General features: G+C 40.6%; 1 protein-coding gene across 2 annotated transcripts; it reads right to left on the bottom strand.

Annotated features, from left to right (window-relative positions):
• Positions 1 to 7,131: 7,131 nt before the first annotated feature.
• On the bottom strand, positions 7,132 to 13,046 carry LOC100891379. 2 transcript variants are annotated; one of them, XM_030994202.1, is made up of 10 exons: positions 11,798 to 13,046; positions 10,763 to 10,998; positions 10,447 to 10,650; positions 10,011 to 10,250; positions 9,772 to 9,848; positions 9,482 to 9,672; positions 9,051 to 9,347; positions 8,779 to 8,928; positions 7,951 to 8,134; positions 7,132 to 7,794 (listed from the first exon to the last, which is right to left on the bottom strand). In XM_030994202.1, exons 1-10 carry the CDS (start codon positions 12,524 to 12,526, stop codon positions 7,499 to 7,501), a joined length of 2,604 nt encoding a protein of 867 aa, XP_030850062.1. In that variant the 5' UTR covers positions 12,527 to 13,046; the 3' UTR covers positions 7,132 to 7,498. The 2 variants fall into 2 exon arrangements, with proteins under 2 accessions (XP_030850062.1, XP_030850068.1); XM_030994208.1 differs by lacking the exon at positions 10,447 to 10,650.
• Positions 13,047 to 17,088: the final 4,042 nt, after the last annotated feature.

Below are 17,088 nucleotides of genomic sequence, written 5' to 3'. Positions count from 1 at the left end.
AACAGTACACCCAAACGTCTACTTTTTCTCATAATTTAATGAATCGTTAAAGCTTCAGCGCTTTGCGCGAGAGGGGGAGAAACTGAATTCAGACAAGGATTAACAGTCGAGAACAGTACACCCAAACGTCTGCTTTTTCTCATAATTTAATGAAACGTCAAAGGGGAGAAACTGAATTAACACAAGGAGAGTCGAGCACGGTACAGCAATTTGTCTTCTTTCTTCTGGGGAGAACTGAATCCAGATAATGATTAAGAGTCGAGAACAGTATACCCAAACGTCTGCTTCTTCTCATAACTTTATGAAACGTCAAAACTTCCGCGTTTTGCGCGGGTAGGGGAGAAACTGAATTCAGACAAGGATAAACAGTCGAGAACAGTACACCCAAACGTCTACTTTTTCTCATAATTTAATGAATCGTTAAAGATTCAGCGCTTTGCGCGGGAGGGGGAGAAACTGAATTCAGACAAGGATAAACAGTCGAGAACAGTACACCCAAACGTCTACTTTTTCTCATAATTTAATGAATCGTTAAAGCTTCAGCGCTTTGCGCGGGAGGGGGAGAAACTGAATTCAGACAAGGATTAAGAGTCGAGAACAGTACACCCAAACGTCTGCTTTTTCTCATAATTTAATGAAACGCCAAAACTTCCGCGCTTCACGCGGGAGGGGGAGAACTGAATCCAGATAAGGATTAAGAGTCGAGAACAGTACACCCAAACGTCTGCTTTTTCTCATAATTTAATGAAAGGTAAAAGCTTCCGCGCTTTGCGCGAGAGGGGGAGAAACTGAATTAAGACAAGGACTAAGAGAGTTGAGCACGGTACAGCAATTCGTCTTTTTTTTCTAATAATTAAATAAAACGCCAAAAATTTCGCGCTTCGCGCGAGATGGAAAGAACTGAATCCAGATAAGGATTAAGAGTCAAGAACAGTACACCCAAACGTCTGCTTTTTCTCATAATTTAATGAAACGTCAAAGCTTCCGCGCTTTGCGCGGGAGGGGGAGAAACTGAATTCAGGCAAGGATTAACAGTCGAGAACGGTACAGCAAATCGTCTCCTTTTTATAATAATTTGATGAAACGCCAAAACTTCCACGCTTCACGCGGGAGGGGGAGAACTGAATTTAGATAAATAGGGCTTTAAGAATCGTCTTCTTTTTATAATAATTTAATGAAACGCCAAAACTTTCGCGCTTTGCGCGGGAGGGGGAGAAACTGAATTAAGACAAGGACTAAGAGAGTCAAGCACGGTACAGCAATTCGTCTTCTTTCTCTAATAATTAAATAAAACGCCAAAACTTTCGCGCTCCTCGCGAGAAAGGGAGAACTGAATGTAGATAAGGATTAAGAGTCGAGAACACTACACCCAAACGTCTGCTTTTTCTCATAACTTTATGAAATGTCAAAGCTTCCGCGCTTTGCGCGGGAGGGGGAAAACTGAATCCAGATAAGGATTAAGAGTCAAGAACAGTACACCCAAACGTCTGCTTTTTCTCATAATTTAATGAAACGTCAAAGGGGAGAAACTGAATTAAGACAAGGACTAAGAGAGTCGAGCACGGTACAGCAATTCGTCTTCTTTCTCTAATAATTAAATAAAACGCCAAAACTTTCGCGCTTCGCGCGAGATGGCGAGAACTAAATCCAGATAATGATTAAGAGTCGAGAACAGTACACCCAAACGTCTGCTTTTTTTCATAACTTCATGAAATGTCAAAACTTCCGCGGTTTGCGCGGGAGGGGGAGAACTGAAACCAGATAAGGATTAAGAGTCGAGAACAGTACACCCAAACGTCTGCTTTTTCTCATAATTAAATCAAACGTCTAAGCTTTTTCGCGCTTCGCGCGGGAAGGAGGTAACTGAATTTAGATAAATAGGGCTTTAAGAATCGAAAACGGTGCAACAAATCGTCTACTTTCTCTAAAAATTTAATAAAAAAAAAGGAGAGGGAGAAACTGAATTCAAACAAGGATTAAGAGAGTCGAGCACGGTTCAACGAATGTTCTACTTTCTCTAATAATTTAATAAAACGCCGAAGCTTTCGCGCTTCGCGCGGGAGGGGTAGAACTGAATCCAGATAAGGAATAAGGGTCGAGAACAATACACCCAAAACGTCTGCTTTTTCTCATAACTTCATGAAACGTCAAAGCTTCTACGCTTTGCGCGGGAGGGGGAGAAACTGAATTCAGACAAGGATTAACAGTCGACAACGGTACGGCAAATCGTCTTCTTTTTCTCATAATTTAATGAAACGACAAAAAATCAGCGCTTCACGCGGGAGGGGGAGATCTAAATCCAGATAAGGATTAACAGTCGAGAACAGTACACCCAAACGTCTGCTTTTTCTCATAATTTAATGGAACGTCAAAGCTTCAGCGCTTTGCGCGGGAGGGGGAGAAACTGAATTCAGACAAGGATTAAAAGTCGAGAACAGTACACCCAATTGTCTGCTTTTTCTCATAATTTAATGAAGCGTCAAAGCTTCCGCGCTTTGCGCAGGAGGGGGAGAACGTGAATTAAGACAAGGACTAAGAGAGTCGAGCACGGTACAGCAATTCGTCTTCTTTCTCTAATAATTAAATAAAACGCCAAAACTTTCGCGCTTCTCCCGAGATGGGGAGAACTGAATCCAGATAAGGATTAAGAGTCGAGAACAGTACACCCAAACGTCTGCTTTTTCTCATAATTTAATGAAACGTCAAAGCTTCCGCGCTTTGCGCGGGAGGGGGAGAAACTGAATTAAGACAAGGACTAAGAGAGTTGAGCACGGTACAGCAATTCGTCTTCTTTCTCTAATAATTAAATAAAACGCCAAAACTTTCGCGCTTCGCGCGAGATGGAAAGAACTGAATCCAGATAAGGATTAAGAGTCAAGAACAGTACACCCAAACGTCTGCTTTTTCTCATAATTTAATGAAACGTCAAAGCTTCCGCGCTTTGCGCGGGAGGGGGAGAAACTGAATTCAGACAAGGATTAACAGTCGATAACGGTACAGCAAATCGTCTCCTTTTCATAATAATATGATGAAACGCCAAAACTTCCAGGCTTCACGCGGGAGGGGGAGAACTGAATTTAGATAAATAGGGCTTTAAGAATCGAAAACGGTTTAACGAATGGTCTTCTTTTTATAATAATTTAATGAAACGCCAAAACTTTCGCGCTTTGCGCGGGAGGGGAAGAAAATGAATTAAGACAAGGACTAAGAGAGTCGAGCACGGTACAGCAATTCGTCTTCTTTCTCTAATAATTAAATAAAACGCCAAAACTTTCGCGCTTCTCCCGAGATGGGGAGAACTGAATCCAGATAAGGATTAAGAGTCAAGAACAGTACACCCAAACGTCTGCTTTTTCTCATAACTTTATGAAATGTCAAAGCTTCCGCGCTTTGCGCGGGAGGGGGAAAACTGAATCCAGATAAGGATTAAGAGTCAAGAACAGTACACCCAAACGTCTGCTTTTTCTCATAATTTAATGAAACGTCAAAGGGGAGAAACTGAATTAAGACAAGGAGAGTCGAGCACGGTACAGCAATTTGTCTTCTTTCTTCTGGGGAGAACTGAATCCAGATAATGATTAAGAGTCAAGAACAGTACACCCAAACGTCTGCTTCTTCTCATAACTTTATGAAACGTCAAAACTTCCGCGTTTTGCGCGGGTAGGGGAGAAACTGAATTCAGACAAGGATAAACAGTCGAGAACAGTACACCCAAACGGTAACTTTTTCTCATAATTTAATGAATCGTTAAAGCTTCAGCGCTTTGCGCGGGAGGGGGAGAAACTGAATTCAGACAAGGATAAACAGTCGACAACAGTACACCCAAACGTCTACTTTTTCTCATAATTTAATGAATCGTTAAAGCTTCAGCGCTTTGCGCGAGAGGGGGAGAAACTGAATTCAGACAAGGATTAACAGTCGAGAACAGTACACCCAAACGTCTGCTTTTTCTCATAATTTAATGAAACGCCAAAACTTCCGCGCTTCAAGCGGGAGGGGGAGAACTGAATCCAGATAAGGATTAAGAGTCGAGAACAGTACAACCAAACGTCTGCTTTTTCTCATAATTTAATGAAACGTCAAAACTTCCGCGCTTCACGCGGGAGGGGGAGAAACTGAATTCAGACAAGGATTAACAGTCGAGAAAAGTACACCCAAACGTCTGCTTTTTCTCATAATTTAATGAAACGCCAAAACTTCCGCGCTTCACGCGGGAGGGGGAGAACTGAATCCAGATAAGGATTAAGAGTCGAGAACAGTACACCCAAACGTCTGCTTTTTCTCATAATTTAATGAAACGCCATAACTTTCGCGCGTCACGCGTGAGGGGGAGAACTGAATCCAGATAAGGATTAAGAGTCAAGAACAGTACACCTAAACGTCTTCTTTTCATAATAATTTAATGAAACGCCAAAACTTTTGCGCTTTGCGCGGGAGGGGAAGAAACTGAATTAAGACAAGGACTAAGAGAGTCGAGCACGGTACAGCAATTCGTCTTCTTTCTCTAATAATTAAATAAAACGCCAAAACGTTCGCGCTTCTCCCGAGATGGAAAGAACTGAATCCAGATAAGGATTAAGAGTCAAGAACAGTACACCCAAACGTCTGCTTTTTCTCATAATTTAATGAAACGTCAAAGCTTCCGCGCTTTGCGCGGGAGGGGGAGAAACTGAATTCAGACAAGGATTAACAGTCGATAACGGTACAGCAAATCGTCTCCTTTTCATAATAATATGATGAAACGCCAAAACTTCCAGGCTTCACGCGGGAGGGGGAGAACTGAATTTAGATAAATAGGGCTTTAAGAATCGAAAACGGTTTAACGAATGGTCTTCTTTTTATAATAATTTAATGAAACGCCAAAACTTTCGCGCTTTGCGCGGGAGGGGAAGAAAATGAATTAAGACAAGGACTAAGAGAGTCGAGCACGGTACAGCAATTTGTCTTCTTTCTCTAATAATTAAATAAAACGCCAAAACTTTCGCGCTTCTCCCGAGATGGGGAGAACTGAATCCAGATAAGGATTAAGAGTCAAGAACAGTACACCCAAACGTCTGCTTTTTCTCATAATTTAATGAAATGTCAAAGCTTCCGCGCTTTGCGCGGGAGGGGGAAAACTGAATCCAGATAAGGATTAAGAGTCAAGAACAGTACACCCAAACGTCTGCTTTTTCTCATAATTTAATGAAACGTCAAAGGGGAGAAACTGAATTAAGACAAGGAGAGTCGAGCACGGTACAGCAATTTGTCTTCTTTCTTCTGGGCACGTATCGGCACGGTCGGTATTAGATGGGCGCGGCCATTTTGCGCACTAAATTTCACATTTCTGTGCGTGAATACGTTCTTTTTCTCTTCTCATCTCATGCATATTCATTCCCCCCTGAACAACTGTCGAATCGATAACCAGGATTTTTGATTGTACCTCTAGGTTCAGTTAATCAAGCTCGTTCCAAAACTATATTATTTGTCCATATTTGTTTTTGCCAAAATATTCCAAATGCGATCTGAAAATGACCTTATTTGTCACTTTACGACACTTAAAATTCAAGGTTTTTTTTAAGTTGTCATGGCGATAAAATACAATTTTTTTTAATGATCTCATGTATATATTTTGATTGCTCATCATTTTCTCCTCAAATTGATCATTTGGTTTTACAAGTCTCGTTGGGCAGATTTTAAGCTACGAGTCCTCAAAGATAAGGTAATTTTTTCCAATTTCTCCTAATTTCACACCTTTCACCCGAAATCGTAGTACATTATTGAATATGGAGCAAGATACGAGAATTGATAGTTATCATACAATTTATTATGATATTTCTGATGATTTGATTACCTAGTTTTGCAGATTTATAACGTGAAACAAATACTAAACTGAGTTTGAAGATGCAACAAAGCAGCTGATTTATATATTTAGCGTGTACGCGAACACGTGTAGCCCGCTTCGGTCAGGGTAGTGTAACGCCACCCTACCGTTGTGTGAACAATCCCACATGCAGATAAATGTGTCTTGCGCACATTTGGAAGCATAAACACAAGTTTAAAAAAATATTAAAAATCGCTCGAATTGAATTTTATCATGACATTTTTAGATTATGTTTCTTTAGAATGTTGTTTTTAGATATGCACATGTCACAAGATTTTTTTTCTATTAGATTAAAAGAAAATCAAATAGATCTTGAGCATGGTCAGGGGAAATTTTTTATCGCCTGATGAGTGATGTGTGTTATGTTATTAACTGAAGCTGAGCCAGGTGTAACTTTTGTTACAGTTTAAAAATTTATTTTTCATGTGTGCAACAGAATTTGGCATAGATCAAGAGCGTGTAGAATCTAATTGATTTTGTTTATTGTGATTAAACCAAACTTGACCTTGGCCGTGGCTGGAGAGTGGATGTTGGGGGGGGGGGGGGGGTCTGCCCAATAATCCCAATTTAGAAAATATTTCATTATTATCCCCCCCCCCCACCCCCCCCCCCCCCCAACAATAAAACCATGAAAGAGTTATGAGTTATGTACTTATGCATACCTTTGTCTTAGAATCATTTAATTTAGACCCTAAATGATAATTATTATAATCTAAAAAGTAAAAGTAGATTACATGTATGATGTAGGCCCTATGTAGATCTATAATATATGTTGTATCATAATGTAGAGGTCTAGAGTATATCGAGCAAGGGTTAATGTAATCTAGACCTACTTGTATAATTGCAAAAAGTACAAAGTCTTTATTGAATTGAATTGCACAAAACTATGTGCTGTTATATTAAAGGGCCCCATATGTGACCCAGATAGACTTTTTTTCAATTGTTAACATTCATGCACGATAATACTGTCCCAAACATCAACACATCGCATTCTCACAAACCTTGCAATATGCATGTCTATGTTAAGAATTTGTTGCTGGTTTTGTGAACCGGTGTAAATGAGCAATTGTTAAGCCCATATGAAAGTGCGTCGGTTCAAGAAACCAGCGATGAATTGTTCTGGCAGGTGGTGTCTCGAGACCACAAAGCAATCATCAAAATCATTCAATAAATATTAATGGGATCCCTTGTTTGATTACCTGTAAATAAAAGTTTTTACTATTCGCTATATATGTGGAGTAAAAAATAACGAGAACAACAAGATTGAGTACTGTACAATTCTGCTTTATTCTCAAGCATCAAAGCTTTTCAGATTATTTACATATGATTACATACTCTTTACACAGTTCGACTTACTTCAAGTTCAACAGCATGAGAAGTACAACAACTCCTCCGCCATTGGTGTGAAGATGCAAGCAGCTAGCTCCAGTTAGTGAAAGCTAACCTATTAAGGTAAATTTCCTCATTGTGTAAACAGTACTTTTAATAATATTGACACATGTACAATTACAACGTGGTAACAATTGGAAGTACATACTGACAATTTGATTATTGAGAACCCTGATATTAGAGGTTTTAAGACCAGTGAAGATGAGATTCATACCTGTCTTCTATTCATTGTAATTTGCGATAGGTTTAATTGTTCTTATTTCTATGGTATGACTTGGGATTCGCATGGACCCATTGCTCCTCCACGGAGCGTAGATGTAGTTGGAGATCATCCGTCAGGGAGTAGCACCGTAGATGTTCACGGATTCGGTTTAGATGCGCGTGCATACCTTCTCCTCCCTGCTCCCCCATGAGCGCGAGTCCAGCTCCCCATAGCTCGAACCATGGCACAGTATGGTCCTCCAACAGGTGCATCTTCGGTGTGATGGACTCGGATGGGAAGGTAGTTCGGACGAAGGTCATATACTCTCTGATGGCATCATCTGTATGAAGACAGTGATAAAAAGAAATAACATTTTAATGTCAAACCATAAATAAAGCAATTTTAGATTACTTTAAACTTTAATGTCAGTTAACAGATTGGGGTGTAATCTGACAAAAAAAATTAATGCTATCGTAATAACTAAGCCTTTTCTTACCCAGCATATGAATGTGTTCGGGTGTCAGGAAGTCTCCTCTGTTGAAGAGATGATCGCAAGATCCATAGAGCTTGAAACACTCACTATAACGATGCGCTATACTTAGCGCTTCATTATGCAGGGCCGGACACACCTCATCTGCTGTTTGAACTATGGTGTTTGTTATTTTCCTGATGTTTTCCTCCTGAAAATAGAGAGGGTAAGTATGCTTCTTAGACAAGTGACACCAAACTTATGCCTGTATTGTACCCCCCCCCCTCCTTTTTAAAATCTTATTGCTACAGATGCAGACAAATATTTTCAACTGCTTCTATACAGAAGATCAGACAGAAGGGCCAGATACACAAATGCAAGATTTGGTTGTTGAATCTGTACGGCCAGGATCAAGTAGTTATTCAGTCCACTCCCGTTATAACGAGATGCTCAGGACCAAGCCAATGACCTTGTTTTAACAAAATCTTGTTGCATCCGTGCTCGTTATAACGGGAGTGGACTGTACTACTTTGATTCAGAAACAGATTAAAGGCAACAGGTATGTAATGCCATGTCCTGGCTGCTGATGACGAGCATGGCTTTAGAAATTTTAGCTGTATATCTTTATTAACATATTGGTATATGAAAATGGATTTTCAACTTTTATACAATGTTTTAATCTTGCACCAGTTGTAACATTTTGTAGCAAATTCTAAATTATGTACATTGATAAAATAAACGCAACCATAAAAGATCAGAATTTTTAAAAGCACAATTTGATTCTCATTATATAAACATTGATTCAAGCTTTACAGTGTACACCTATTGAATTTCTATATTTCTTTTATAATTTACCTTTAGACACTTGTGTACGTGGTTCCCCACGAAGCTCTTCCCATGGAAAGCTTGTCTCTGGACACTAATACTTTTAAGAACTTCATCCAGTGACTGGGCTATGGGTCCTTCACCAACCTTCAGGTCAGGGAGCTTCTTCACCTCTGCTTTCTGTAAGAGAATTAATGCAGTCGGATAAAAACACTTACAATCATAATATTTACAAGCATACAAAGCTATCTGATACTCAATGAAATAGGCTCTTGAACAATGGAACTTTAAAAAATAATTACCAGGTTTGTTATCTCCTTCTGGATGTCCTCTGCTGTTTCCAACAACAGCGCTGCTGGTTGTGAGTCCGGATATGCCATGGACAGGTACATATGCTGATCCAATATGTCCTGTCGCTCCTCTTCCTTCTGAGCTATACATTGCAGGTGTTTCTGTTTGCATGCTGCAACTTCGAGGCGTGTTGTGAGTGTATGTGGAAGAGAGGCCGCCTTCAAATCGAGCTCGTGACAAGCCATTTCCATACTCTTGTAGTGTTTATTGTAGATCCCCAGTGAGAAGTGGAGGCCGGGTGGGCACACCTAAAAGTCAAATAGTAAAATGTTTTATGTATGGTAAACTAACATTGGGAACGTACATACTTACAGGACAGGTTGCAACAGAAGTCATTGAATCTAATTTTGTTACAGGTAAAAACGAAATAGATAATACTAACCTGATTGATGGGAATGTTGAATTGGGGTGGCCTGATCGCATTGTTTGATTCTTTGGCGACGTTGGAGTGTTTGTACTTGGCCAGTGACTCCTTCAGGGTGTCTAATGTTCTCTCTGGCAGTCGGCCTCTGCTTGCTAATGGAGTTGCCATCTCTGTCTTGGTGGCAACACAGTAGAGGCAGCAGTGTCTCCCTGTTCATAGACACACAATAGAAACATTACATTTCACATCATGCACATAATTCTTACTTGATTATTATATTCAACTGAACAGAGAGAAAAAATACACACCACTTGGACCAGAGAGACCGTACGTCCTGCAGAGATACTCATAATCCCCAAAGAAGAAACAGCGTATGGCCTTTCCTCTGAGAAGACAATAAAAACATGAAAGGTATATTTCAGCACAGTGTTGACTTTTTGATGACATGCATGTAAACTTGTGAATTTTGTCAATGTTACGTCATTGATGGATACAGTGTCTCTAAAATATCTAAATTATGAATTAACACAAATTCAAACATATTTACCTCCATTTTGCTTTCTGCAGGACATCTATCTGCTCAACAAGGGTTGACAGTGTTACATCCAAGTTGAATGGTGTGTCCTTGCCAGGAAACAAGCCAATGATGTTAGTGGCTCTGAGGCTATTAGGATGCGACAGATTCGCGATCTGGAGCATAAGCTTGAAGGTATCTCCACCCTTATCACCGCCGATCTTCACCCAAATTTCTTCCAGCATTCCGTCATGAAAGGTGAGCTCACCAAGTCTGTGTAGGAAATGATAGAGTCATTCATACATGCATACACTGAAGTATATTTTTGTATAATATATAATTTTTAAAGGCACTGGATGGAGTGTACACCTGTATGCTGAGGGTAGCCCTCATCTAGTAGTATTATATAATTTTATATCTGTTATCATTAAACAGGCTTTTGCTCTAGGTTTAAATGATTTAAACTTACTCATCATATTCATCAAGTAGCGTCATCACCATATCAGGTAGATTTTGCACACTTATGAAAGGAGATGGTCTGATCTGGCAGATTGTATCCTCCCAGTGCTGCAAAGGCAGGAGGATCGCTTGGAGTTTACCATCTAAAATGGTCTTGTGGAGGGTCCTCACCGCTTTCTCTCCTGCAGACTTCACTTTCCTTTGCAGAAGCCAACTGCAAACAAATATATATATATATATGTGTATAATAGATATGTTGTCAGATTGATTTCGTTTATTATTTCACGTTAAAGGACCTTACTCTTTTACTTTAGGTTTTTCCTTACTTTTTCAGCTTTCCGAGCTTTCGCCAAGAAATTCCCATCATGGACTTGAGGTCACTTATGTCCTGATTGTCTAGGTACAAGCTGCTGCATTCCTCTTGTTCCTCCTGCTCCTCCTGGTCTTCCATATGTGTTAACAGGTGGACATCCCTCATGCACTCATCTCTTGATCTCTTTGTCCTTGCTTTCACCATTGATGACGGCTTGCGCGGAAGATCTATTTTCCGAGTACAGATGTCCTTCAGTTATAAAAGATGGAAACGATTTTTATTGTATTGTACCAATGTAAAGCAGAGTTCCTTTAAAAAAAAAATGAATGGTGAAGTAAAATCGTTATTCTTTAAGTTGTTCAGTTAATCTATGTTCATTTTTTAAATGTTTTATATAAAGTGCTAACAAACTTTATGTATGATGTGCTATATTAACGTTAATTATTATTACTATATGTTCATTATATAAATATTAATATTGGTTACAACAATAGTGATATCAGTACCTCAACAACACGGCCTATTAATAACGAAAATAAGCACTAGTTTAACATATCTATAAGACAATATTCCTGGTTAATATTTTTTTTAAAAGAGGCTGCTCGTTATTCCAAAGGTTATGATGAACAAATTGATTAATAAACCTTATTTCATTTTCGGATAAACAAACTCTATTTCATTTATGGAGAATCAAATCAAAGTTATGCACTAGTCCTATCGTTCTATCTCTCCTCTCCACTATTCCTGTTCTAAATATATCCTATATCTCCTCTCACTCAACAGTCTTTATACCACATGGTGGAGCTCATCAACGTTATGTTATTCTACTTAGCATTTGTTTTCCTAGAAAACGATTGAGAGATATATTGAAAATATTTATGCTTTGTATCTATATCATATTGCTTGGGGAATTTGTGGCATATGCAAATCAAGCTTGACTACAGTACTAATAAATTATTTGATTTTGTCATGAGCTTAGCCTCTTCATATAAACACATCATAATTGTCTAAGCTACAAAAAAAAAAAATAAAAAAAATCATTGCGCACCTGTGTTCTTTTCCCTCCTGTCAGGATGATGGTCGCTCCATCAGGAGACTCCTTAATTTTCTCCTGGACCACCTCTTTTGCAATTCTTTCCCTCTCTGAGTTCGTCAGACTCGTCAGGTTATGTGATATTACATATGTATGATCGTGATCAACTGTATCTGTATGAGTGCATGTATGCTGTGATATGTTTGTGATGTCTATTGGGTTTGAACAACTCTTGCAGATTACTGTGTACTTGGTATTGTCGATGAGGGGTTTGATGCTAGAAGTAGTTTCAGTGAAGGATTTTGGGAGGTTTTTTGCACCCATATTTGGTTTCTTCTTTTTACGGCCAGGTTTTCCAGACTTCTGGGTGTGACAAATATCACATATTCCAATCCTAGGGTGGGCAGCCCACTGTTTGACGTTTTCGATATTGGGTTTTTTCTTATGGATCATGATCTGACAGTAGCATGATTGGCACATTGAGGGCGGATTAATATCATTGTGATCGCATTCTACATCGACTCCAAGAATTTCTTTTAACTGATCTTTGTATCCTTGACAAGGATGAATTTTCTCCCTAAATGTCCTACTTCCTCCAGAATTACTCTTAAACTTCCCTCCACAAATTCTACAGAACATCTGGAGGCATTGCGAGTGCAAATCCAGCCCCCCTGGCCCTGCACACGTACTGCCATTGGTTTGTGCACAGTTCGCCCTAGCACTGCCAGTGGGAGTGCCAGACATGCTAATATTCAAATTGAATTTAAAAAAAAATCTGCCCAACGAGACTTGTAAAACTAAATGAGAAAGTTATAGATAATGACCTAAAAAACACAAAAACTACACAGAGCACCAAAAAAAAAATTGTATTTTGTTCTAAAATGGGTGTGAATTTGGTCTGAAAATGATGTGTAAATATTGTATCAAAATAACTGTAAATACTGACTCAGTCACACACGTACGTAAGGGGGAGGAAGAGGCCGGCTCTACAAACGCAAAGCCGGTCGACGTATATCTCAGATGGGCGGGGCATTATTGATTTTTCATATTTTGACAATGTATCATGAAGGTGACCTTGTTATGACTTCATAGGCCCGCGAAAGGAGAGGCATCGTCTTTGTTTACCTTAGCGATGTATCGTAAAAATTTAAATCGCCCGAAAAAGCACACCGCCAGCTAGCGGTCAAGGTACGCGCAGTCAGGCAAAATGTCAGCGCCCTGGTAATGTCGAGACGCGCGTGCATACCGCGAGCCGTGCTGATACGTGTGGGGAGAACTGAATCCAGATAATGATTAAGAGTCGAGAACAGTACACCCAAACGTCTGCTTCTTCTCATAACTTTATGAAACGTCAAAACTTCCGCGTTTTGCGCGGGTAGGGGAGAAACTGAATTCAGACAAGGATAAACAGTCGAGAACAGTACACCCAAACGGTAACTTTTTCTCATAATTTAATGAATCGTTAAAGCTTCAGCGCTTTGCGCGGGAGGGGGAGAAACTGAATTCAGACAAGGATAAACAGTCGACAACAGTACACCCAAACGTCTACTTTTTCTCATAATTTAATGAATCGTTAAAGCTTCAGCGCTTTGCGCGAGAGGGGGAGAAACTGAATTCAGACAAGGATTAACAGTCGAGAACAGTACACCCAAACGTCTGCTTTTTCTCATAATTTAATGAAACGCCAAAACTTCCGCGCTTCAAGCGGGAGGGGGAGAACTGAATCCAGATAAGGATTAAGAGTCGAGAACAGTACACCCAAACGTCTGCTTTTTTCTCATAATTTAATGAAAAGTCAAAGCTTCCGAGCTTTGCGCGGGAGGGGAGAAACTGAATTTAGACAAGGATTTACGGTCGAGCACGGTTTAACGAATCGTCTACTTTCTCAAATAATTTAATAAAACGCCAAAACTTTCACGCTCCGCGCGGGAGGGGGAGAATTGAATCCAGATAAGGATTAAGAGTCGAGAACAGTACAACCAAACGTCTGCTTTTTCTCATAATTTAATGAAACGTCAAAACTTCCGCGCTTCACGCGGGAGGGGGAGAAACTGAATTCAGACAAGGATTAACAGTCGAGAAAAGTACACCCAAACGTCTGCTTTTTCTCATAATTTAATGAAACGCCAAAACTTCCGCGCTTCACGCGGGAGGGGGAGAACTGAATCCAGATAAGGATTAACAGTCGAGAACAGTACACCCAAACGTCTGCTTTTTTCTCATAATTTAATGAAACGCCATAACTTTCGCGCGTCACGCGTGAGGGGGAGAACTGAATCCAGATAAGGATTAAGAGTCAAGAACAGTACACCTAAACGTCTTCTTTTCATAATAATTTAATGAAACGCCAAAACTTTTGCGCTTTGCGCGGGAGGGGAAGAAACTGAATTAAGACAAGGACTAAGAGAGTCGAGCACGGTACAGCAATTCGTCTTCTTTCTCTAATAATTAAATAAAACGCCAAAACGTTCGCGCTTCTCCCGAGATGGGAAGAACTGAATCCAGATAAGGATGAAGAGTCGAGAATAGTACACCCGAACGTCTGCTTTTTCTCATAACTTTATGAAACGTCAAAGCTTCCGCGCTTTGCGCGGGAGGGGGAGAAACTGAATTCAGACAAGGATTAACAGTCGAGAACGGTACAGCAAATCGTCTCCTTTTCATAATAATTTGATGAAACGCCAAAACTTCCACGCTTCACGCGGGAGGGGGAGAACTGAATTTAGATAAATAGGGCTTTAAGAATTGACTTTGTAGTGACTTGACCTTTGGAGAACTTTGCATTTGTAAATATTATCGTCTTGTCTTTATTGTGTGGCTTGAAGTCTAGCCTTTTATTTCCATTGTCACTCATTTCTTTAGTGACACCTGTTGCATTACTAGAGTGCCACAAATACTTACTCTGGCAAGCACATTCCATACCCTATGGGTTGGGATGTGCAACCACCTAATGTACTGGTATAGCTTATACTGTACAGGGACATTACACTTGCTTGCTTTATTTGCCACACCTATTTTCATCACTTCTCCTGAGCTGTTCATATAGAGCACACGTATTCTAGAGAGTCTATCTACAGCAAAGCTAATTCAGCTTCATCTTAATTCTTGTCCTATTTCTTCGCTTGTTTCTCTACTCGGTTCTGAGGCCTTATTACTTTATAGAGATTATAAGTTTCTTCTTCTTTACTTAATTCGCGAAGAAGCGTCATTACTTTGTACATGGTCTTACATATTCTTTCTACGGGTGCTGTGCAATATTTGAACTACTACTTGTGATATAATATATGTTCCAAGTATCTGTACTCAACAGGTGTTTCTACGAGACAAGGTAGGAAAGAAATCTATTTCTATTTCTTTTATTTAGGTGATTAAATTCCCTAAACTGGTGACCCCGACGTGATCCAGATTTTTTTTCTTCTGTTGATCTAATCTACCTTGTCATCGTCATTATCATGCCCGATACTGATAGCAATGTATTACCTAGTGAGGCTTCTGAGCCATCCCCTCAAGTCTCATATGTTAGTTTAAAGCTTCCACCATTTTGGGCACATGATCCTGATATGTGGTTTGCTCAGGTTGAGGCTCAGTTTCAAACTAGAGGTGTCTCAGTTGAGTCTACAAAGTTTGCTTATGTTGTCGCCTCATTACAACCAGAGGTAGCTCTAGAGGTGCGCGATATTTTAATTGCCCCTCCCCAAACAGAGCCGTACAAGATACTAAAAGCAGCACTGGTTAAGCGAACTTCTGTCTCTGAGCAAAAGCGTCTGAACAAATTGCTGACGAGTGAAGAGTTAGGCGATAGGTCGCCCTCCCAACTCCTTAGGAGAATGCAACAATTATTAGGCTCTAATACTTTGGAAACTAGTATACTTAAGCAATTATTTTTGCAACGCCTGCCAACCAATGTACAGTTGATTCTCGCTTCCACAAGCGATGATGTCAGCTTGGTTGCGCTAGCGGCATTAGCCGACAAAATTGTTGAAGTTGCTGGTCCGCCTACTATTTCTCATGTCTTACCTAAAGAAGTGCCAGCGCAGACTTACGCTTGCGCTACTCCCAATGACTCTGGTGAAGTACATCGACTTTCTACCCAGGTTGCTCAACTGGCTGCTCAGGTGCAAGCCTTGACTTGTTCTATACAGGAGGACCGCAGAAGTCGCAGTCGACAGCGAGGCCCGAAGAATTCCGGCCCTCGCCAATCAGCTTCCCGTAGCCCGAGTCGGCATCAACAACATGCTGGGGCTGAATGTTGGTACCACTGGAAGCATGGCAAACGAGCCCAGAAGTGCATAAGTCCTTGTTCATACTCAGCAGGACAAAGCCGCCCTGGATATGTCCAGGGAAACGGGCCCGCCAAGGAATAGCGGCGACTAATTCACTTGGCAACATTCAACCCAGTCGCCTTTTCTTTGTTCATGATAAACAATCAGGCACGCGTTTTCTTGTTGATACTGGGGCCGAAGTTAGTATTTTCCCTCATTCCATGTTAGGAAAATCGGCAATGGTAAGTGCAACAAATATCCAACTTCAAGCTGTTAACAAGTCACCCATTAAGACTTTTGGCCAGAGATCTTTCACTCTTGATCTTGGGTTGCGGCGAGTTTTTCGTTGGATTTTTGTTGTCACGGACATACCTACACCTATCTTGGGAGCCGATTTCCTTGATAACTATGGACTATTAGTCGACATCAAACATCGACGGCTGATAGACACCACCACCACTCTTACAGTACAGGGAGTCGGTACATACACAGGCATCATTAGCCCGGTGTATGTCAAGCAAGATACTTCGGAGCGTTTCCACTCCCTTCTTCGTGAGTATCCTGACATCACCCGGCCAGTGTACAAGCACTCAGAAGTCAAGCATACAACCACCCACCATATCCAAACTCGAGGCCCACCTGCTTCAGCTCGCCCTCGTCGGCTTGCTCCAGATCGGCAGCAGATTGCCAAGGCAGAGTTTGAACACATGCTTGAACTCGGCATTATCAGACAATCTGATAGCAACTGGTCAAGTCCCTTGCACATGGTTCCGAAGAAGACACCAGGGGACTGGCGACCTTGTGGAGATTATCGCATGCTTAATGCTCGTACTATTCCTGATAGATACCCTATTCCTCATTTGCAAGATTTCTCTGCGTCACTTAGTGGCAAGACAATCTTTTCCAAGATTGATCTCATCAGGGCATATCATCAGATCCCAGTCGAGCCTAGCGATATCCACAAGACAGCTATAACCACCCCTTTTGGATTATTCGAGTTTGTTAGGATGCCGTTTGGCCTTCGCAATGCAGCTCAGACGTTCC

This window comes from Strongylocentrotus purpuratus, unplaced genomic scaffold, assembly GCF_000002235.5.
Source record: "Strongylocentrotus purpuratus isolate Spur 01 unplaced genomic scaffold, Spur_5.0 spur5_contig_850, whole genome shotgun sequence".
Lineage (NCBI taxonomy): Eukaryota > Metazoa > Echinodermata > Echinoidea > Camarodonta > Strongylocentrotidae > Strongylocentrotus > Strongylocentrotus purpuratus.
Note: the sequence above shows the minus strand (reverse complement) of the source record. Positions and strands in the feature narration are given on the sequence as shown.